Genomic DNA, 22,196 nt, shown 5'->3' on the forward strand with positions numbered 1-22,196 from the left:
TGGCTAAGTGACACATGTGTTGCCCCATTTTAGGACCTTTCTTGCCCACAGTTGTTAAGTGAATCGCTGCAGTTGTTAAATTAGTTAAAACTGTTGTTAAGTGAGTCCGGCTTCCCCATTGTCTTGGCTTGTCAGAGGGTCACAAAAAGGAATCACATCACCTCAGGACACTGCAACCGTCATAAATACGGGTCAGTTGCCAAGCTCTAAATTTTGATCACATGTCTATGCTACAAAGGTTGTAAGGGTGAAAACTGGCCATAAGTCCCTTTTTTTTCAGAGCCGTTGTAACTTTGAACAGTCACTAAATGAACTGTTGTAAGTTGACGACTACCTGTAAAATGGGCAAACGGACTTCTTTTAAATATGTTCAATCTATATTTCTCATATATGCCCAACTTGGTATAAAAATGAACAAGCCCAGCTATATATTCTACAAACACAAGCCCTCAGTAAACCATTGAGAACTGAGGAGAGAACACTTCAGATACGATCTAAGGGCTGCAACCATAGAGAGCCATAGAAGGGACTTCCGGGATCACTACTCACCATGCCACAGGGGTGCCTGTTTCCTCCAGGGTGCATGCGCGTTCCTCGGGGTTAAACATAGTGGGGAAGATGCTGAGAGTGGCACTGGCATGAACAATGGGGCGTCCTCTGTGGTAGGAAGCATAAGGAAAGGGAGAGAATGGAAGCAATTTTTCTATTTGGAATGAGAAATGAGCGACTTAGGAATGTGACTGCTGACTTAGTTATTATCGAGCTTGGCAAGACAGTCACTTTGGCTGAGGAAAGTCAGCTCAAACCTCTGCCTCTACAAAGTCTTTGGAGACAGCTACCCAAGGTGGCAGCAGCCCCATGGTTAGGGTAGGAGTTCAAAAGCAGATTGGTATACATGGAGAAGGAGGACCTTTTCAGTGATTTGTGAGTCACCCTAATTCATGACTTGTCTCGGCAGTTTCAGAAGAGGTGGGGTTACAGCCAAGTCATATGATATGTCTGAGTGTTCCAAAAAAAAACCCAATAAGCAATGAGAGAGAAAAAAAGAAAAGAAAGAGGAAGGGAGGAGGGAAGAGGCGAAAGAGAAATATAACCTGGAATGGAGTCATAATCTCATCACTTTTTCCAGGGGAAATTTGCTTTATCATTTTCTTCAATCTACTGTGCATTAAACATATTGCATTTCTGCTCCCATATGCTTCAGACAGCACAGGGCTGGGGAGAAGACTGATCTTCATTGCCTCCAGTCACTTTACTTACCTGTAAACCATGGCTCTATCCACTCCAAAGGCCCCCACAATTAGATCTGCAGGACAAAGAAGGAGACAGTCAGCTGAGCACTTGGCAGAAAATGGTGACTGCGTATCGTCAAACAAATTCAGGAAGCGGTTTTGAACGCAAAAGAGGAAAAAGCACACCTTGCTTGCCCAGATAGCATACTGTGAAACCTAGTCATTTGTCAGGGGAAAAAATAATACACTGCGTGCTGAAAGGAATCCTGGTGGCCTTTCACATCGAAATGTCATCACTGGGCTAGCTAGATGATTCCTTTTGAGATAAAGCTGAAACAACAGCATCCTTAGCACAGAGAATGAATGACCTTTGTATTATGGCCCTGCAGAGAACCTGAATGCATTGCTTAGAGCATCGAGGCACTTGTGGGGTTGGGTTTTTTTTGGAAAGTTTGCTGCAGTTGCTTCAAGGCCCTTTTCCCAATCATTGGAGCATGACTGCCTCTATCTGGAGGAGTGGTTCTCAACCTTTTCTTCACCACAGAAATATATTTTCTTCCCCACCTTTAAAGATCTTTTGTGGCCATGAACCATGGCCACAGAAACCCTAGACCAGGGGTGGGATTCAACTGGTGTAGCAACCGGTTTGGTGAGCGCGTGCATCGCGCAGCATTTGTAACTTACCTTTTGCTGTGAGCCCTTGTGTAAAACAGCTGATGCGCGGCAATCCGCTGTGCCATGCGAATCAGCTGAGCTGGAAAACCCGGAAATAAAGCACAGACCAGAGCTGGGGCGGGTGGGTGCACCCAACAGCTGATCATCCGAGCAAAGCAGTTATCTCACATCTGATTGTCGGAGCTACCGGTTCACCCTAACCTGGCTGAACCGGTAGAATCCCACCCCTGCCCGAGACTTAACTCAAGATTTAAACCATAACATTTCTTCAAGCCCCTGTGATGACATCATGGCCCCTCCAGAGCTCCATGGGCCACAGGTTGAGAACCACTGGTCTGGAAGGAATATTTCTGCAGACACACTCAACATTTGTGGAAAAGGCCTCAAAGCAATTACAACTAACTTTCAAGAGATAAGGCTGCCTCAATACTCCAACTATGTGATTTGGAGGAGTCCTCTCTGCATGCTTGATGCAGCTAATAGGTTATGAATCTAAGATTAGAAGATCTCATGGACATGTAAGAGTGGCCATCTCTTTTACAATCTGTGTACTTGGAGAGGGTGTATCCCTTCTGAGCCTCTTTCTCCAACCTATGCAGCTGTGAACTATGACTATTCCCTATGCAGCTGCTACCCCCTCAACATCTCCCTCATCCATTCCAAGATACTGTTACAGCAACTGGAGGGTGAAAAAATAGACCTCTAGATGAGAAAGGAAATGGAATTTGTTAAGATGAAGACATAGTTATTGAACAGTGAACAGAAGTATTTCGTACTGTGCTTTTTTTTTGTTACATGTTGCAATAGAAATATGGGGTTTTATTAAAGCAGCTATGTTATACCCCAGATACACATATTTAATGCTCCTGTATAAGAGCTCACCAGATGTTAAGCATCATATCTGCAGCCTCAGGCCTGCCAAATATGCACTCTCCCAAGTTCAGATGTGGTTCTGTTACTTCTTCACAGGTCATCCTCACCTGGGTAACCGTTTCCATCCAGGTCTTTGGCCCCACGCAAAGCCAAGCCATAGAAGTCGGGGACTTGACCGGGTGACCAGTAGCCTTGCAATACTTGAGACGGCTTGGGGTGCAGCCCATTGTGTTGGCCATTATACACATAGACCATTCCTTGCTTTGCCGTGCCACCAAATGGCACTCCGATGGCCACATCTGTGGGAAAAAACGCCTGTGTTAGCAGCACTGTTTGTAGGATTAATCCAGGAAACAAAAGACAAGATGACCTGTGTGTGTGTGCGTGTGTGTGCGTGTGTGTGTATAGTGGATAAAAGGAGATGGAAGGATAGGCTAGCCAACATATATGTAAAATCCTGTTGTGGAAACATGGAGTGAGACTTCCAGATGATCTCTTGAAAGACTGCCTAGAACAGAGGTCTCATTCTCATGGCCCGCGGGCCAATTGCAGCCCGCAGGATGATATATTGTGGCCCCCACCGTGATATGAAAGTATAACATTTGAGGATATTTTTTTAACAACGTTTTTTGTGGAATCCCTTATGCAGCCCAGCCTCACCCAGACTCTGCCTCCAGCGGCCCCCAGGTAAATTGAGTTTGAGACCCCTGGCCTAGAACAAGGGCCTTCAAACTTGGCAAGTTTAAGACTTCTGGACTTCAACTTCCAGAATTCCTGAGCTAACATGATTGGAGGAGGAATTCTGGGAGTTGAAGTCCACAAGACCTAAAGCTGTCAAGTTTGAAGACCCCTGGCCTAGAAGCTACACCACGACTTGGATTAGCAGGTAGACAGTAGACAAATCAATTTGGAACTTCTCATCTGCTTACATTTCAATCAGAGCAAAATGGAACTGCATAAGCTTATTTACATTCTCAGGGGGCCAAAATGGCACAATTGAGCATTGTCAAGGTACAGGACTTCATTCTACCCTACGCTTGAGCTAATCTTCCTTAGACATACTGGGCTGTAGCCTGAAGGATCAGATCTCAGGAAATCAGGCCCTCATTAGTTTCTCAAAAGAAAACATTTATCAACTTCCACCCGCTTCCCAGACTGGGCCCAGAAGTGCCAGGGAATCTTGTCACAGCAGCTTCAAGATGAGACTGATTGCTTCATCAGGCTCACACAGGAGATGTGTGATCTTTAATTGGGAGAGGCCCGAGAGGATCTGCTGCTAAGGCAGCCTAAGGAAACAATACACGTTTTTTTCTTGTGTGCCTTACAGGGGAAACTCCTTCATCCCTCCGCCTACTTTGAGAAAATCCGCAGAGCAACACAATCCAAACTGGCCCTTGGGCCTCCCTATACAGCTATCTATCTGATGCCAAAGCTACCTCACCCTGTAGCCCTCCAAGGACTCTCTCCGTACAATACATAAGAGCCGGTAGAGTGGCCGGCCAGAGCAACCAATTGAGAGGCTGGAATGGAGCCATCAGGGCCACTTTGCAAGAAGGCTCTTATCTTTACCCTGTGGACGCTGCTGGTTGCTGTCAAACTTGCGGCCCATGGGCCAGATGCATCACACACTAGCCACGCCCACGCCCGGTTTAGCGAAGGGGGAAAAAGTTGTAATACATCATGTGAGGATGTGAGTTTGACACTCCTGCCCTAGGTCCTTTTAGGAGTTGTGGATTTCAACTCCCAGAATTCCTGAGCCAGCATGACTGGCTCAGGAATTCTGGGAGTTGAAGTCCACAACTCCAAAAAAAGGACCATGGTTCCCCACCAGAGGTGGTATTCAGCAGGTTCTGACCAGTTCTGGAGAACCGATAGTGGAAATGTTGAGTAGTTCGGAGAACTGGCAAATACCACCTCTGACTGGAGATTTTACAGTATCCTTCCCCTGCCAAGCCCGCCAAGCCACGCCCACAGAAACGGTAGTATAACATTTGAATCCCACCACTGATACAGAGGTCCTCTAACCAGTAGACTAGGGTGGTAATCAGCAGCATCCACAGCGTGAAGACAAGAGGGGAGGGCTGAAAAGCAGAGCCACATTGATGTAACCCACTGCCCTTTTGTAGGCATGCTCTGCTGTTTTCATTCCTCTGACAGTATCAGAAGGCTTCTGGAGAATAGCCCACAGCAGCCATGGTTGGCCCTTGTCCCCATCTGGCAACCTGTTGTGTTCCGCCATCCAAAGTGCCTACACAGACTGTGCCTTGTCTTTGTCTTAATCGATGGCATAGTGTTATTTTTTTGGTGTTTAGAAAAAAAAAAAAGTAGAAATCTGACGGGGAGCTGTATTAGAAAGACCTGACAGCAGATGGCAGCAGTGGAACACACAACTCCCTCTTCTGTCACAGAGACAGGCTGAGGATTTCAGTGAAAAAGAGCGGGCCCAAAGGCCTACTCGGCTGAATCCGGATTCCAGCTTTGCCCATCAATATGGAGGAGGAGGAGGATTCCCCTCTTTATGCTCCGGCAGCCATTATAAAAAGCAAGGCTGTTTAAAACGATAACGAATCCCATGCTATCTGGAATATGCATACAGGTAGTCATCGACTTATGGCCATAATCGAGCCCAAAATTTCTGTTGCTAAGCGAGAAAGTTGAGTTTTGCCCCATTTTACGGCCTTTCTTTCCCCACTTGTTAAACCACTGACTACAGTTAAGTCAGCGTTAAAGAGAATCTGGCTTCAGCGTTGACTTTTCTTGTTAGAAGGTCGCAAAAGGTGATCACGCTGCAACCGTCATAAATATGAGTCAGTTGCCAAGCGGCTGAATTTTGATCACATGACCATGGGGATGGCTGCAATGGTTGTAAGTGTGAGAAACTGTCATGTCACTTTTCTCAGTGCCTTTGTAACTTCGGTCACTAAACGAACAATTTGTTATGTCGAGGACTACCTACCTGTACTATAGTCTTCAGTCCCCTCTTTCTGCTTAAATTATTCCTGCCTGTGCTCCTTTTGTACCACTTTAAATTTACCTCCACCCCGCCTAAGTCCAGCCCAGGCCTCAGTTTTGCCATCAGGTTGATCCAACAATTTCTCCACAGAGTGGAATTGCAGTTAAGAAACTGAGGAGGATTGGACTCTGCAAAGGGCCAGCTTTTCACACCTAGAGCTCAGTTACCTGTAACAGGGGAACTAAGGACAGAGAATTTCTGGAAATACAATTTGACAAGATGTTGGCTTGAAAAACGGACCCTTGCTAGATGTCCTCACCAGCCCCAACCATCCAGATTATCCCAGTTCCTCCTTTGAAAGCTGGCAGTCATTTTTTCCTGTTGCAATAGAATATGGGTAGCTACAGGGCATCCATGTGATGAATGAAAGGAATTAAAGCTTCCAAGAAATCCAACTAGAAGCCTAGTTTTTTCCTCAACATCTTCTGACCGGCGTTGAGACCACATTCTCAGACTTTGGCCAGCAACATACCAGTGACTTAATTTAGGACTTTTCACCTGTAAAGCATATGTTCTTATCGCTAGTGTTATCCCTGCCCCCTCCAAAAATAAATAAATAAATAAATAAATAAATAAATAAATACATACATACATACATACATATATATATTATATATTATATATATATATATACATATATATGGATCTTTGGTTGTTCGGGTTTTCTCTCCACGTAAGATTCGAAGTATCTAGGCAACGTTTGATGAAGTCTCATTCATCATCTTCAGGCTTCTGTCTCCGGCTCTGTGCTTCTCAGAGTGATGTGAGATTGCAGCTGCTTCTTCCTTTAACTGCTAGTGGGGGTGGGACTTGATTGGGTGGGGGCTTGGCTGTGTTCTGATTGGGTGGGGGTGTGTTCTCATTGGTAGGGGGTTTGGCTGTGAATGAGAACACAACCAATGAGCACCCCACCCAATCAGAACACAGCCAAGCCCCCACCCAATCAAGTCCCACCCCACTAGCAGTTAAAAGGAAGAAGCAGCTGCAATCTCACATCACTCTGAGAAGCACGAGCGAGACAGAAGCCTGAAGATGATGAATGAGACTCTTCAAACGTTGCCTAGATACTCGAATCTTACGCAGGAGAAACCCAACAACCAAAGATCCACATACAAATACCCGAGAACCTCAGAAAACAAATATACATATATATATATATATATATATATATATATATATATATATATATATATATATATATACATACATACATACATATACACACACACACACACACACACACACATACACATACACACACACACGGTTTCATCCAAGTCAAACCGTTGCGTCCTCTAGCCCACAATGGCTTTTTCAACTGGCAAAAATTCAGGTGGATATCCTGCTATTTAAGATTCCTTTAGGCAGGAAAGGGAAAGAATAACATCTGGGAATTTTTTATCTGTGAGACACAAGCTACAGTCCCTTTTGAAAATGTCCGCAGAGAAAGTTCCTTGCTGTCTCTCCTGGCAGTTAAGCCTGCCTTTCTCCAGATGTCTCTGCCAGAGATTAGATAGTTTTGTTGTGTCTCTGCATTCAACGAGATGGATTTAGTCACCCTCCATGCAAATAAAGCAAAGTTTCCCGATAAATTAGCTCTCAGCTGCCTCCTTCCAATGAGAAGGCACATTCAGAACAGGAAAAGCATGCAGATAACTTTTGGCTCGGTGGGAATATGACTGAAATGTGCTTCCATTGTTAAGACATACACCAGGAGAGTCCTGTAACTCGCTGGATAACGCTGGGTTTCCAACACCCATTAGCCACTGGAAGTAGGACTAATGGTCAAGGATGATGGAAAATCCCTCGATTCCCATCAGTGGTGGGATTCTACCAGTTTTCCTACCGGTATGGTGATTGTACACTTCACACAAACCTAATACATGCACACAGCTTTTCAAACACCCACACCAATCAGCTGAGGGGATAAAGAACAGAAAAACACAGGGGCTGGTGGGAGGGCTGATCCTGTGCTTTTCTCTTATTTCTCCTCTCAGCTGATCATTGGAGGTTTTTGTTTTTTTACTATAGGTTAGGCCTGGTTCAGCCAAACCGGGCTGAACCAGTAGCATTTCACCACTGATTCCCAACTCCTATCCTACCCCAAAATAACATGCCTCCATCTCAATTATGAGTTGTTTGGAAGATATCCAATAATACGCCTCAGTCTCAATATCCTTTTAACTAGAACGCAGATCTTGCATCACTTTCTTGTTGTGAACTAAGATAAGGTGAAAATTAATGAGCTGTTCCATGAACCCCGAGGAAAGGAAAGCATTTAATAACAAATCAGAACCCTAGTAATGGAAATCTTTGGTTTGCAAATAAGCTGCTGGATGTTCCCTTCTCCTTTCTCTGTGTGAAAGCATACGTTGACAATTCATCTTAGCCAAGGAGGCAACTCAAACCCGGAGACCTCCTATTCCTTTCCCCATCCATGCCATGCCCCTCCTATCCAATTTTCGTACCATTGTAGCCATCCTGGTTGAGGTCTCCCAATGAGGCTATAGCACTGCCGAAGCGGCCAAACTCTTGGTCACCGGTCAATACAGCTGAGGCACCTGGCTCCATGCCATATGTCTTTTGCAGGTAGATATAGACCCTGCCCACCTCCTGAACACAGCCATCTTCCATTTTTTCCATAAACAAGGGGGCGCCGATCAGCAAATCATCTAGTCTGCATGGCAGGAGAGAGGGGAGAAATGAAACAATCAACCCCCAAGCTTTGGGAGATAAATCACAGCTGGCTGAGATCCATTGTAGAGTTGCCCAAAAGAGGGAGAGAAAAGAGATCTAGATTAGCTTTTCTCAGCATGCTTGCTCTTCCAGAATTCTCAGCCAACATGGGATACATACACCGGACCCTCTCGTTCATCATGCCCTGACTGTTTCTCCCTATAATTCAGTCTTCTCTGCAGATGGACATTTCACTTTCTAGGCAATTTCTGTAAGGTGTGCATCACCCAAACTTAAATCTGTTATCACATCCAATTTCCTCAGGAGCTGGGAAGAGCTGCTTCCACCCCACCCCAAGCTTACTGTTGACTAAGCAGCCCAATACTCACCCATCACCATTGATATCCATGGCAGCCACAGAATACCCAAAATAGGCAGCCATCTGTTGAGACAAGTGATAGGGATCAAGAAATGTTAGGATAGTACAGACATTTTGAGATCACGGAAGATTGGAGCTGTCATTTTCCCTGACCTACTCCTACAACTTCCTCATACCTGTCCTTACTACTCTTCCATGATGGAAGATAGGAAGAAATTTTCTCAACAGGCTAGTTGTCAGGCTTTACAAGACAAGGATAAATACACTGTGGCCTCCCAAGTGATGTCAAACTGCAGGCTTCCCAACAGCTCCAGCCAACATGGCCAATAGTGACCAATGATGGGAGTCGTGAAGGCCACAATTTCCTCACTTCTACTCAGCTTCCACTACTCAAACTCACCAGATGCCTTAATGCACTACATTCAAGTTCATTTTAGCTGAAAGTACCTTCCCCCTCTTGGAAGTGCAGGCCTCTGAGGTATTATAGTGAACTATGGCCAAGAGAGGTCAGTAACCAATGGTACAGTAAATCTGAGAAATAAATAACAGGAATATAAACAAAGAAATAAATAAAGGCAAGGAAAAAAAATCAAAATCCTGCAGAGAGTACTTCAAAACTTGTATCAGGAAACAATTACAGTGTAAAAACCCATTTCTTATGATCTTACACTTAGATGCCATGAAAGTTGGAACTGTGCCATAAAAGTTGGGGTTATGCAGGCATTCTCCCATTATTGTAAAAGTTTGTCAGCCCCACTCTCCACTCCTGATATATCAACAGGCTCTGTGCTTTGAGTATATCTTCACCGACATAAGGGCTAGAAGCTTATGTCAATGATGGAAGAACAATGAAATCCCTACCGCAGAGGAACAGATTGGGAAAATGTTAGAATTTGCTCTAAATGGAGAAAATAAAAACTTTTCTGAAAGGTGGGAAACCTTGTGTGGACTTTTTACTGAAAGAAGAAAAAAAAGATATGAGGATTTATAGGTTTATGGATTAATAAAGATGTAGACTAAATGAGAGGCTGGGGGGATCTGTATAACATTTAAGAGGGAGAGAAGATTATAAGATTGCAATTATTTGTTGAAGAGAAGGTTGGAAGTCATTATATTCCAACCTTTTGGTTTCCCCCCCCTTTTCTTTCTTTCTTTCTTTCTTTCTTTCTTTCTTTCTTTCTTTCTTTCTTTCTTTCTTTCTTTCTTTCTTTCTTTCTTTAGTGTTGTCTTTTATTTCATGTAAAATTCTTAATAAATATAAATAAATAAGACACTTGTGACATTGAAATGGAAGCTCAGATTTTCGGAAAACAGAATTGACCATCCAAACACACTTTTTTTTTGTAGTTTTGCTATCATCCTCAAGTAGTGGAGAAGGTAAGGAGGGATATGGGTGCTCTACAAGGAAAGTTTACTTCATCTGTGTGCCTTTCTCTCCTAATCAAATCATTCAGCAACCGTTCAAGGTTACAATGGCACTGAATGAATGGGGGTTATGAACCTGGGAGTTCCAGCTGTCCCAGCATACTTCCCCCCATCATATGATTACAACGGAGATGCTTGGCAACCCATTCACATTGACAACCAACTGCCAAGTTCCCCATGATCACATGAAGGCCGGTTGTAGCCTTGCATGCTGGCTTCCCCAGAAAGTCAAAGGAAAGCCGGTAGGAATTGCAAGTCATTGGGATAAGTCTCCTCGACCGGAGCACCCAGCCCCTCTGGGGTTGCATTATGCCAGCCACTTGCTTATGTGTACATTCCCTCTCTACCTGTCCCAAAGGTGCTTATTCAAGAAGCAACTGGACTTCCTTGTTGTTGTTTAGAAGACGTTTGCTGTTGCTAAACAGGGCAGTTGTGCTTTACAATTGCATTGTTTAGTGACAGAAATTCTGATCCCAGTTGCCCCCATAAGTCAAGGACTATCTATAAGCCTCAGTTAGCAGTTCACCATGGTCTGCTAGGAGGAGACCATATAATCTTGTAAGGGAGAGCAAATTATTCTGATTTAAGAGGCTTTTTCAAAGGCTGGGCCCAAATCAATTCAGTGTAACAAATGGATCTCTTCACCTGTTCTCCAGAAAAGTTGTATAATGGTCGAATGTCACTTCCATTTAGAACTGTTACCTGGTGGGGCAAAAGAAAAAGAGAGAGACAGCAAAAATAGATATAACATCAAACATCATGTCTCCACAGAAATTCCTTAAATGCTTTTAGCTTTGTGAAGAGGAATCTAAATGGTTTCTCTTGATACAAAAGCAGTTTTCTCTACTCATGGCTTCTTCTAGCTGCTCCCCCACCCAGCAAAAAATGAATTAATGAGGTGAAACAATCACAGTATTTTCTATCTGGGTTGGTACAGCTGAGAGTAATCTTATCTAGAAGCACATCTGGACACCCAGCTACAGTTGTAGTTTTTTTTTAAAAAATACATACAGGTAGTCCTCGACTTGCAACAGTTTGTTTAGTGACCATTTGAAGTTACAAAGGCACTGACCAAAGTGACTTATGGCTGCTTTTCATATTTATGACTGTTGCAGCATCCGCAGGGTCACGGGATCAAAATTCAGATGCTTGGCAACTGACTCATATTTATGAAGATTGCAGTTTCCCAGGGTCATGCATTCATCTTTTGTAACCACCTGACAAGCAAAGTATATGGGGAAGACAGATTCACTTAACAACTGTGTTACTTACTTAACAACTGCAGTCTTAAACACTTAACAACTATGGCAAACAAAGTCATAAAATGGTGCAAAATTCACTTAACAACTGTCTCACTTAGCAACAGTAATTTTGGGCTCAACTGAGGTTGTAAATTGAGAACTAATTGTATTTCATTCAAATGACCATAACATGTCCCTCTTCTCATATGAACTTTTTTTGCCTATTTTTCTTGCCCTTTCCCCAACTATTAGTAGAGGAAATTGGGAGGTGATCGTCTTGGGGTAAGCATTCTTTTTTTGAATTTAGAGATCTATTCTGAATTATTATTATTTTTTTAAAAAGTGTCACTTCCAGGTCACAAAGCCACTGAGTTAGCACATCTGCGTTGTGGAAACCTTGAGAAGAAGCAGCTGTTAATACAAGCCCTCTGTCATCCAGGATTTGGTAGCTGAGGTTCCTGTCAAATGTCCTATTTGAACAAACTGACAGCGAAGTTATTTGGGAGAAGGGAGCGTCAAGGGAAGAGAAGGCTAGGAAGCCAGGTCACAAGTTGAAGGCGGTAAAAGAAAGAACCCAACATGACTTCCACATCATAGGTCTGTGTTCGTCCATAATCAAAGCGCCTTAGGAAAATCAGATTTCTTTATTTTGGGGCCCCTACATTCCCCTCCTCCTTAGAAATACATCGGTTGCTATAGCAGCCAACGGGGATCCACAACAAACAGGCGGTTCCATGAAATGGAGATGGGAAGGAGGAACCAACCCCACATAGCCACAAGGCAATGTCTTGTTTCGCGTGTGATCAGGTTAATTCACTTAGCTTTAATTATTTATCTGGAAACAGTACAGCTGATGACTAAGGGTCATGGAAAGGGCTGATGTTTCTAAGAAAATCTGTCCTTGTTGCAAGCAAGCCCAGCATGCAGAGCAGAAGGAGAAACAGGGACCTACTCCCACAACACAGCAGCTGATGCCATGGCAGCAAAAGCCCAACCTGAGAATGCTGTCAGACATAACAATAATGGGATTTTCACCTTTGCAATAGTACATTGCCCTCCTTCCAGCCCTGTTAAATAATGCTGCTCAAGTATTAGGGAAGTGAATAACTTGCCCCTGACCCTTTGTTTTAAAGCAATGCTACCAAATCCAGGAAGATCAGGTGGTTATACTTTTGAAGAAGAGAGGGCTGTACATAAAGCTCCCAAAAAAGACCACATTAAGATTAGAATGAGGCTTTTGCCACTTTAAAAACTCTGCTTCCAAGCAGTACAGAGATAATATATTTCTTGAGAGAAAAGGACTCTGTTTCAATCTGGCTTCGGGCAAATTTTGGGGAAAGAGGGAATTCCCAGTTTATGGCTCAGGCGTTCAGAAGAGTTTATTATACTCCCTTGGCAGATACTTCAGCTAACACGAATGCTTTGATTGAATAGAACCGAAGATAGGAAGTGGTTTTCAAGACACATAATGATTTGGGAGAAGGTTGGCATTAAATTACACCTGGAGAAAACTGTAAGCTTGGGTGCATTCTCAGCAATATGCGAGAACAGTCAACATGCTGCACCAGCCCATGGCCTCCTCCAAGTAGCTTTCCATAGTATTATAGGACCAAAGCTAGCAGCTCTAGGAAGGGGTGATGTCAGACTTTTTGAGAACAGTGAGAAAAAGAAAGAAAGAATAGAAATGACATGAATATGGCTCTTACGTATCCGTAAGTGAGATTTCCTTTGGGAACACCAGCCACAAAATCTGCAAGAAACCAAGGGATACCAGATATATAATATGGCATTAGAGCGTGGGTTCTTGTACTTAGCAATCATTCAAAATTATGACAGACCGCCCCCCCTCCTCAAATCGACTTATATGACCTAGTTCTGAAGTTCCAATGGCCGCCCCCACTCACTGTAGTCACCTGACAGGATTTGGGGCGCTCAACAACCAGGCCACACTTAAAGTTGTACGTAGCATCCCACAGCCATGTGACTGCAATTTATGACATTTTTGCCAGAACCAAGTATTTACTTCTGGTTTTCGGCAAAAACGGCTCTTAGCAAATGAAGAGTTCATTTAACAACCATGGTATTCGCTTAACGACCACAGCATGCCCTTTTACGGTTGCTGCGTTCACTTAACAACCATCTCAAAAAGGTCATAAAATCAGGCCTAGTCACATGCTGACCCATTTACGACCATTACGACCATAATTGCCAGGTTCAATTATGGTCATACGTTGAAGACTACCCTGTAACGCAAAGTAAGTTTCTACTCCTCATGGAGGAGAAGGTAATCTATGTTAGTCATCCTAACAACATTTTCTCTCCTAAGTAGAGGCAACCACCATTTTTGTTGATCAAAACGAAGCAGCCAAGAAACAGCAATTGAATGATACAGACAATCTGAAAATGTTTTATTTTAGAAAAGGGTTAATTGGCAAATTTAGTTGGCATTTCATTTGGAAGGCAAATAAGTTGTGTATTATTGGTGCTTATATACAGTCCCAGCTTCTTATTCCTCCCCAAAGTATGCATGTATTATCTCCCACAGCAATGAATGTGATAGTCCTCCCTCAAGCCTCTTTAGTACCTTCAGTGGCATCTCCGCTGAATTCACCTACAGCCACAGAATAGCCTAGGAACAAAACACAAGGAATTATGCAATGGATAACAATTTGTCGCTAACCAAGACCATTGGAGGGTCCCGTTATCATTGCAGAACAGAGAATCCTAAATCACAAAATAATTGTGGTTTAGCCTGGTTTAGCCAGGAATGCAACCTATACTCAGTATCACCTAAGCAGCCTCATCTCAGTTGTGTTCGGAATGGTCAGTCCCTTGTGCTTTGTAATGGGGAAAAAAAACACAATCACAAGGTGCAAAACTGATTCCATTTGGCACCAAAGAAAGATCAACTCATAGAATAGAGCTCATTTCAATTCCAGTGTGAACCCTCATTGGTTTGTTACCCTGAAAAGACAGCCAATCAGAAACAAAAGAAATCCATAGTATTTACAATATTCTAGAACAGTCTTTTTTTAGCCTTGGAAGAACTTGAAGAGGTTTGGTTTACAACTCCTAGAATTCCCCAGCCAGTTTATGCTTCCCTTGTTAGTTAGGGAATTTTGTGAGTTGAAGTTCACACATCTCCAAGTTGCCAAGATTGAAAAGACTGTTCTAGGACAACTGTGATGAGTAATTTATGAATTTTACTCTTAAGGAATGATACACATCAGAAGCAACATTTCCCCTTAGAAATGAAGAACTACAGGTCACACAGAGCATCTTGTCTGATTGTGGTTTACAGTGACCTCCGAGTCACCTCACAAGTCCATGGGCTTGATTAAATTAGCTTTACTCTCTGAACTTAAAGAGTGTGCAAAGTGGCTGACCTCTGGCCTAGGAGAATCAGACAAGCCAAGAACTCTTTCACCCTCTCTGCCAGTATAAACCGTAGTCAGTGCTTTCATGCAGCCTGGCCTTTTGTGTGAAGAGAGCACCTCAGGGGCACATCACTGGTTCCATTTATGTTCTTTTTTGCCTACAGGCATGAAGAACCAAGCAAAAGACCTGTTGAGGGAAGTGCTGCAGTTCAGGTTGGACTAGATGACCTACAAGGTCCCTTCCAACTCTGTAAATGAGGCTCCCGCCTGAGTTTTCTATTGGGGAGAGAGCTGGAATTTTCAATTTGGGGAAGACAGTTGAATTGTATGTGTGCGTTGATCTCCTTGGAATCAGGGACAACAAGGCGGGATTGCTTTAAGGATCTGACTTTTGGGAGTCCACCAGCCTAATCCTGGTATAAACAGAGCTGAGGATGAGAGCCAGTTTGGTCTAGTGGTTAAGGCACCAAGCTAGAAATCAGGAGACAGTGAATTCCAGTTCCGCCTTAGGCATGAAAGCCTGCTGGTGACCATGGGCCAGTCCCTCTTTCTCAGCCCAATTCACTTCACAGGGTTATTGCGGAAGAAAAAGGAGAAGGAAGGAATATTAGGTAAGTAAGTCATATCAAATTATTTAATAATAATGATATCTGTAACACCGTCAAACATCGAGATTTGCCTATCCCAGGTCCTTGGTAAGGTCTTGCTAGGTAGACAAAAATGCCAAACCCAGTCTGAACATCTGGCTAACTGAGAGATTAATAATAATAATAATAATAATAACAACAACAACTACTACTACAATAGTAATAAAGTCAGGATAAAAATACATAAATAAATGAGTCAAACATCTGAGAAATATCAGTCCTATGGAACCAGTTCTATGATTAGGATTCCTATCCATGTTATACAAAATTAACAAAAGCAGATAGTCGCCATGGGAAAAAAATATATCTGTCAAAGTCAAGATATATTTCTCCATCATCTGTCTTTTCTGTTGAACTCACCCAGGTAACTGTCATCCTCTTTGATGTGAGCCTGTTGTGTCTTGAGCTCTTCTCTAACCACAACGTTTAAAAACTCAGGGTCATAGGATTCTTCAATGGCCTCTTGAGTTGCTGAGAACACTTGGCCTAAGGGGCAAGCAGGGGTCAACAATTAGCACCTTGGACTAAGAATAGAGAGATCCAGGTTCAAATCCCCATTTAGGCTGGAAATCTCTTAAGGTGTGGAAAACTGTTAATGTCTTGCAGCTCAAGTTATTTCAACAAAATTGCTATGGAGAAATAAGTGAGGGGTGTGTGTCATGTTTCCTGGCGGGAATAGGCAAGAAATAACATAACGAAATTTGAGAGATGTCAGAGGAAGATTGTCAGAGATCATGTTCAGATATGTGAGGCAGCTGGCGATTATGGTTATCAAACAGTCACACGGAACTTGCAAACAAAATACATATTTCAAATAATGCCATTTGTGAATCTTAGCCGCCGCTTTCCTGTTCAAACTAAATAAAGGAATTCCAACCCCCATGGATGAGAAGAGACGCTCGAAAATAGGACAAAGAATAATAAGATTTATCTGATCAGGCAAATAAACACTGTCGGATAATGAATACATAAAACACAATGTATTTCAAGTAACATAAACAGAGGGAAATATGCTTTGGAAAGAATCCAGTCTCTTCCTAGCCCTCCAAAAGGGTTTCTACTCGATCCCATGGAGGCCTCCTTTTCTCTGTATCAAATTTATATAAGAGTTCTGAATCAAAATCACTTATTTTCTGTGAGGGCCCTTCTTGTCAGCCAGTATATGTTCTCAGACACCATGTGGAGGGAGGAAAAGAACACATGGAAGCAAAGGAAAGAAGACAGGTAGTCCTTGATTTACATTCAGTTCATTTAGGGATTGTTCAAAGTTACGACACTGGAAAAAATGACTCATAACGGTTCTTCACACTTAACGACTGTTGCTGCAGCATCCCTACGGTCATGTGATGAAAATTCAGACGCTTGGCAACGGACTCATATTTATGACGATTGCAATGTGATCGCCGTTCGCGACTTCTGACCAGTGTAGTCAAAGGGGAAGCCAGATTCCCTTAACAACCATGTTGCTAACTTAATAACTGCTGTGATTCACATAACAACTGCAGCAAGAAAAATCGTAAAATGGGGAGGTAAAATTCACCTAACCACTGTCTCGCTTAGCAGCATACATTTTGGACTCCGCTGCGGTTGTAAGTTAAGGGCTTCTCGCATTTCTGTTAGATCAGCTTTGCAAACACCGATTCCCCTTTGACAAAATGGCAGCATCTACCTCTCTCCGGGCATAGAAACATCTTTCTAGCCATTACCACAAATTCCCAGTATTTTTTTTAAACATACAAATCTCCCTAGTCTTTGCTTCTGCTGTCTTTTCTCTTCTCTTCCTTTGTGCCCAATTAAAATTCCTTACAGTACCGTTTCCTACTGTAGCCTGGGCTGAAGGTGAAAGAGATGAAACCAAGCTATGCTCCAGGAGGCCTGCCTCTAACCTATATCGTGCAATTGTAGGTAGATGTAGCTGCCAACTCACCTTGCCAGAAGTAGCTTCCAGGGCCACCAAGAAGAACTCGTCCTGCCTGCAGAGAGAAAGATATTTCTTAAAATCCACAAAATTCTTATTTAACCACCTCTACCTTAATGTGTTGGAGATATCGTCCTTAAAAGTCCTAACCTAAAGTGCATTGTCCTTACATTGCCCCACACTCAAGAAGGAAGGAAACTCACCTTTGTGAATTCAGCACTGAAACCACTTTGACAATAGCCTTGTCCTGCAGGTGAGTTCAAATCTGAAAGAAGGGATGTGTGGGAGAAAAGAGTTGAGAAATTCAGAGAAGCTGAACAAGAAATGAGTGGCATGAAATCATGGTGCAACAAGAGTTTATGTGGGTAATGTAAGAAACCCATTGATATCGCAGCTTGGATTTTTCAATGAGATGTCTTTCCGTTGTGTTTCCTGCTCATAGAGGCACACATCTATTGTAGGAGGTTCAGGATAAAACTCCCACTTAAAGGCATCAAGAAGTAGGAATTCAGGATTACCTCTTCTACTCCCCTGGCTTCTCTACCTCTCAGACTAAACTCATCATTTAATCTGATATAAACCGAGCAAAGCTTCGTTATAATAATGACTGAGCATGAGGCACGGGGAACATGTGGTGTTCATTAACAACCAGGAGAGCCACAGATTTTCCATCCTGCAGTACAGAGCTTTTTTTTAAAAAAAAAGGGCCATACGCAAATTGCTTATTTTAATAACATAGTGGGATTTATTTCTTTAAACACTTCATTAATGCTTCCTGAATGATAAAAGTGGAAAGATGAGCTACGAGCAGGGATGGGCCGAGTTCTTCTATTTGAGAATGGAATATTCTGCTTCTCCTTTGGATTAGCCAATCTCCTTTGGACCGTGCCATCCCAGGGGTGGTCTGGTGGTTTTTAGAAGTACCTAAATCATTTAAACTGGAAGCAGTTTGAGACATACTGGGTGTGGTCTGGGCATGAAACAGGCCTGTTTTGTCCAGAAGACCATGTCTAGGATACCTCAAACTGTTTCCGATTCAGAGAATTTACTTTCAGAAACAATCATACTGCCCCAGAGTGGCACGGTCCAGAGGGGAATAGAACGTTCAAAGGAATGTTTCATTCCGCAAGTAGATTCCCACATTCCTAGTCATGACAGAAAGATATTTCTTCCAGCAAGCGTTTAAAACAATATTTTAATTCAATGCCATCTGGAAAGAGGCACTGGTTGTGTCTTGCCTTCCAAAAGGCACAGGCATGGAACAACACTCCCGTAGTGCTTACATACGTGTTTTGGGATTATGGCTTAGAATTCACATTTTTATTTCTTAATCAAATTTATAGAGCCGCCCATCTCACCAAAGGCAACTCTGGGCAGCACACAACAAATATTTGGGAGGCATCATTAAGAAGACCTACAACACCTCTCTCTGTCTCTGTCTCTTTTTCTCTCTCTATCAATCATCTTTATTATTTTTATAAATAACTCAAGGTGGCCAATATACTTACCTTCTCTTTTCCCTACAACACCAACCCTGTTAGATGGGCTGAGCTGAGAGTGACTGACTGACTGGCCCATGGTCACCCAGCTGGCTTTCATGCCTAAGACAGGACTAGACTCACAGTCTCCTGGTTTCTAGGCCAGCACCTCAACTCCTTCTCCAAATTGTGCCATGCTCCAAAATATGCCATAAAGACCCCCAGCCTGTGAATCTAGCATTGCCAGTGTACTATAGACACCCCACACAATATTTACTTGTCCCTGCTCCACCTGACGTTTTACATTTCTAAAGCAGGCTTTCAGATCTGGATCATCTGTTCAGAGAAAGGTCAAAAATGAAGAGGGATAATAATGATTGTTTTCTCTGAGGAGAGACTAAAGGAGGTAGAGATATGGACCACAGCTGCCATTCCGTAAATGAGCAAGCTCTCCTACTGCAGCCATTTTCTAAGAGAGAACACAGCATGCTCTCAATATTTCAAATTGTCCAATAGACTTCAAAGGTTGGAGATCCAGGCCAGATGTCCTGGGACACCCCTCCTCATTGACTATTCATTATTTTAGAGGATGAAGTTATTCAATAATATTTTAATTATCAATCCCTTCTCTCATAGACCGCATATTACCTGAACGGCAAGGAGCATATTCCACAAATTTAGTAAAGTTGTTGATTGACAGGTAGCATGTGCCCACAACTTCGCGCTGAGGTTCATCCTTAGTTGTCCGCCAGCTGTACAAGGGGGCACAGGCCTGGTAGGAAAAAAAAAATCAGCCTAGTAAGCAAAGGCAGAGAGCTCAAGGGTCAACGAGTAACATCTAACCTGCAGTCAACCTTTCCACTGTTGTCATTAGATCGGGCCAGGCCAGGCCCTACCAGAGGGAAACCCTACCTTAAGAACTTCACTATTCTATAGCTTCTCCCACAACCAACTTCCTTTCCAACACTTTCATTCACAAGCAAATGAGTTCTTATCCCATGCTGAACATCAGTTCCCGTGAAGGGTTAGTCTTCCTCTCAGGCAGCCAACTCAGGCAGCAGATGTTAGGAGGTAGAAGACAGATGTTGAAGGCCATGTGGCCTACAGACACACACACACACACACACACAACCTTGCTATCTCTGTATCTTAAGTTGCAATGGAAAATTTTGCTCCGTTGCTGATGTTGACAAAAGTCATGTTACTTCCATGGAATAAGAAGATGGCTAGTAACCGCTTCTTCATCTGAAGCATTCAAATGCCTTGATTCAGTCCTGTCTAATAAAATAAAGCCATGCTCATCCCGCTAGCCTCATCACTGGCAGCAATTTGTTTAAAGCAGGATGAATTTGACAGTGCTTTTAAAACTCTGTTAAGGCATCTTTGTTAATCAATGTGAGTTCCTTTTGGATATAAGTTTTTAAAACGTCTAAATACTGCTTGGAGACCTCCCAGCACAGCCTCTGCTAAAGCTGACAAGTTTTAGAAGTTGCTTACAAGTCTCACCATTGGCTAAATCCCAGCTTGTGCTTCTTCCTGGGACTGTTTCTACTTTTTTACTCTCATTTGTTTCTTACAGGAACAATCTGTATTTCAGACTTTGAGTATTTGATTTTGCAAAGCACCCTGAAATCAAATTCGAGTAAAAATAAATCTATCTACCTGTCTTTCTATTTACCTTTATAGTTCAAGCAAACAGATCATAAAGTAAAATGTGTCCCTAATCTACTTTGAGGAGGAACCCAACGACACCAGAAGAGAAAGGAATTTCTTCTTTGTACAATGGTGCCAAACCCCAAACCCACATGCTTAAAAAGCTGAAGGCTCTTCCTCCTGCCTCCCCCTGAAATTGCCTTTTTAGCTATATCCCTCTTTCTCTTGAATTTAGGGCATTGGAAAGTTGAAATAGCAATTTGCAGTATAGCCAAGTGACGACTGAAGTAGGGAAAAAAACAACAACGCAATAGCATTGTTGACCCGTGAACCCTTGCAATCAATGGCAGGTAAAATTAAACATAGATGTTGATAAATGAAAATCTTTTCTAAGATTTTTCTTTTAGACATATAGTAATCAAGAATCTATTGAATGAAAACCTCAGACCTCTCCTTTCAAGTGGCCAGAGAAACATTCTTCATTCCAAATTTCTGTTAGAGGCTTCCTGGAATGAATTGGCATGATCTACAGTCTTCAGACTAGTAGTCTATTCACACCAGCTTTCAAGATAACAGAGTAACAGAGTTGGAAGGGACCTTGGAGGTCTTCTAGTCCAACCCTTTGCTAAGGCAGAAATGATATTAATTTTTTTTCATGTTAAACTTTTTGGGACAAATTTCTGTTGTTGTTTTTTTAAATCTAGAAAGTGATGTTAGATTGATGACAAACACAAAAGCCACTCCTTTATCTCTTCTTCCCTTTTGGGATTTGGGTTAAACAGCCTCTCTGCTCATTGCTAGTGGCGACAGGATTTAAACTACAACATTTCTAGCCTCCGTGAGTAGAAAAAAAGTGTTTCCAAATGTTGCGATCAATAGATTTAGAACAGGGTTCTTCAAGTTTGACAAGTTTAAGACTTGGGGACTTCAACTCCCAGAATTCCTCAGCCAGCTTGGGCGTTGAGATCCACAAGTCTTAAAGCTGTCAAGCTTGGACAACCCTGATTTAGAAGACAAATGTGGTGGGGGGAGGGGGAGGAAAGAGGGGAGGAGGAATCTGAGAAGGATTCTCCACAGTCCAAAATGTCTTGGTTTCAATTTCATCACCCTGTATAGACCTGCCCCTCCCATTGAGTAGCACAAGCAGAACAATGAATGAAATGTATACACTTTGCGGGCATCCTTTCTTTTTAAGAAAACACAACAAGCAGAGAGAATAAACAATGGGCCTTATAAAGCCATTTTATACACCCACAGGAATTTGCAACAACTTAGATCCTTCCATATATTGTTGATTGGAAGGCTGGCAGCCTAAAACATGGGGCAGCCTCTTTTTTGTTGAATAGCCCTGCCACAAAGGAGACAGGCTGGGTGTAATGTAACAAGCAGGTCTTGATAGCTATCTTTAAATACTCAGCTGCTTCAAAGAGGACCTAAGATAACTCTCGTCTCTTATCACAAACAACTGGACAAGAAGCCAATTCCTTGAAAACGGCAGGAAGGCTGACTCGAGGATAGCATTGAGGGCAGAAGAACAGATATTTCCCAAAGGAATAAAAATGGAAAGGGTCAATCAAGAAGTTGCCTAGGCCAGAGGTTTTCAACCTTG

At 42.7% G+C, this 22,196-nt stretch overlaps 1 protein-coding gene across 1 annotated transcript in view; it reads right to left on the minus strand.

Moving 5' to 3' along the window:
- ITGA5 (integrin subunit alpha 5) overlaps positions 1-22,196 on the minus strand; it is a 91,346-nt gene that overhangs the window by 27,561 nt on the left and 41,589 nt on the right. Inside the window, exons 4-15 of the mRNA XM_026713773.2 lie at positions 19,583-19,706; positions 17,660-17,721; positions 17,466-17,511; positions 15,899-16,024; positions 14,099-14,143; positions 13,221-13,264; positions 10,919-10,975; positions 8,859-8,911; positions 8,262-8,470; positions 2,888-3,079; positions 1,261-1,306; positions 550-657 (exon numbers count right to left, since the gene is read on the minus strand). Of these exons, the coding sequence (XP_026569558.1) occupies positions 550-657; positions 1,261-1,306; positions 2,888-3,079; positions 8,262-8,470; positions 8,859-8,911; positions 10,919-10,975; positions 13,221-13,264; positions 14,099-14,143; positions 15,899-16,024; positions 17,466-17,511; positions 17,660-17,721; positions 19,583-19,706 (1,112 nt within the window). The remainder of the gene's footprint in view (positions 1-549; positions 658-1,260; positions 1,307-2,887; positions 3,080-8,261; positions 8,471-8,858; positions 8,912-10,918; positions 10,976-13,220; positions 13,265-14,098; positions 14,144-15,898; positions 16,025-17,465; positions 17,512-17,659; positions 17,722-19,582; positions 19,707-22,196) is intronic.

The sequence above is a fragment of the Pseudonaja textilis genome, chromosome 2 (assembly GCF_049901715.1).
Source record: "Pseudonaja textilis isolate UNSWEBS1 chromosome 2, rPseTex1.2, whole genome shotgun sequence".
NCBI classification, from domain to species: Eukaryota; Metazoa; Chordata; class Lepidosauria; order Squamata; family Elapidae; genus Pseudonaja; species Pseudonaja textilis.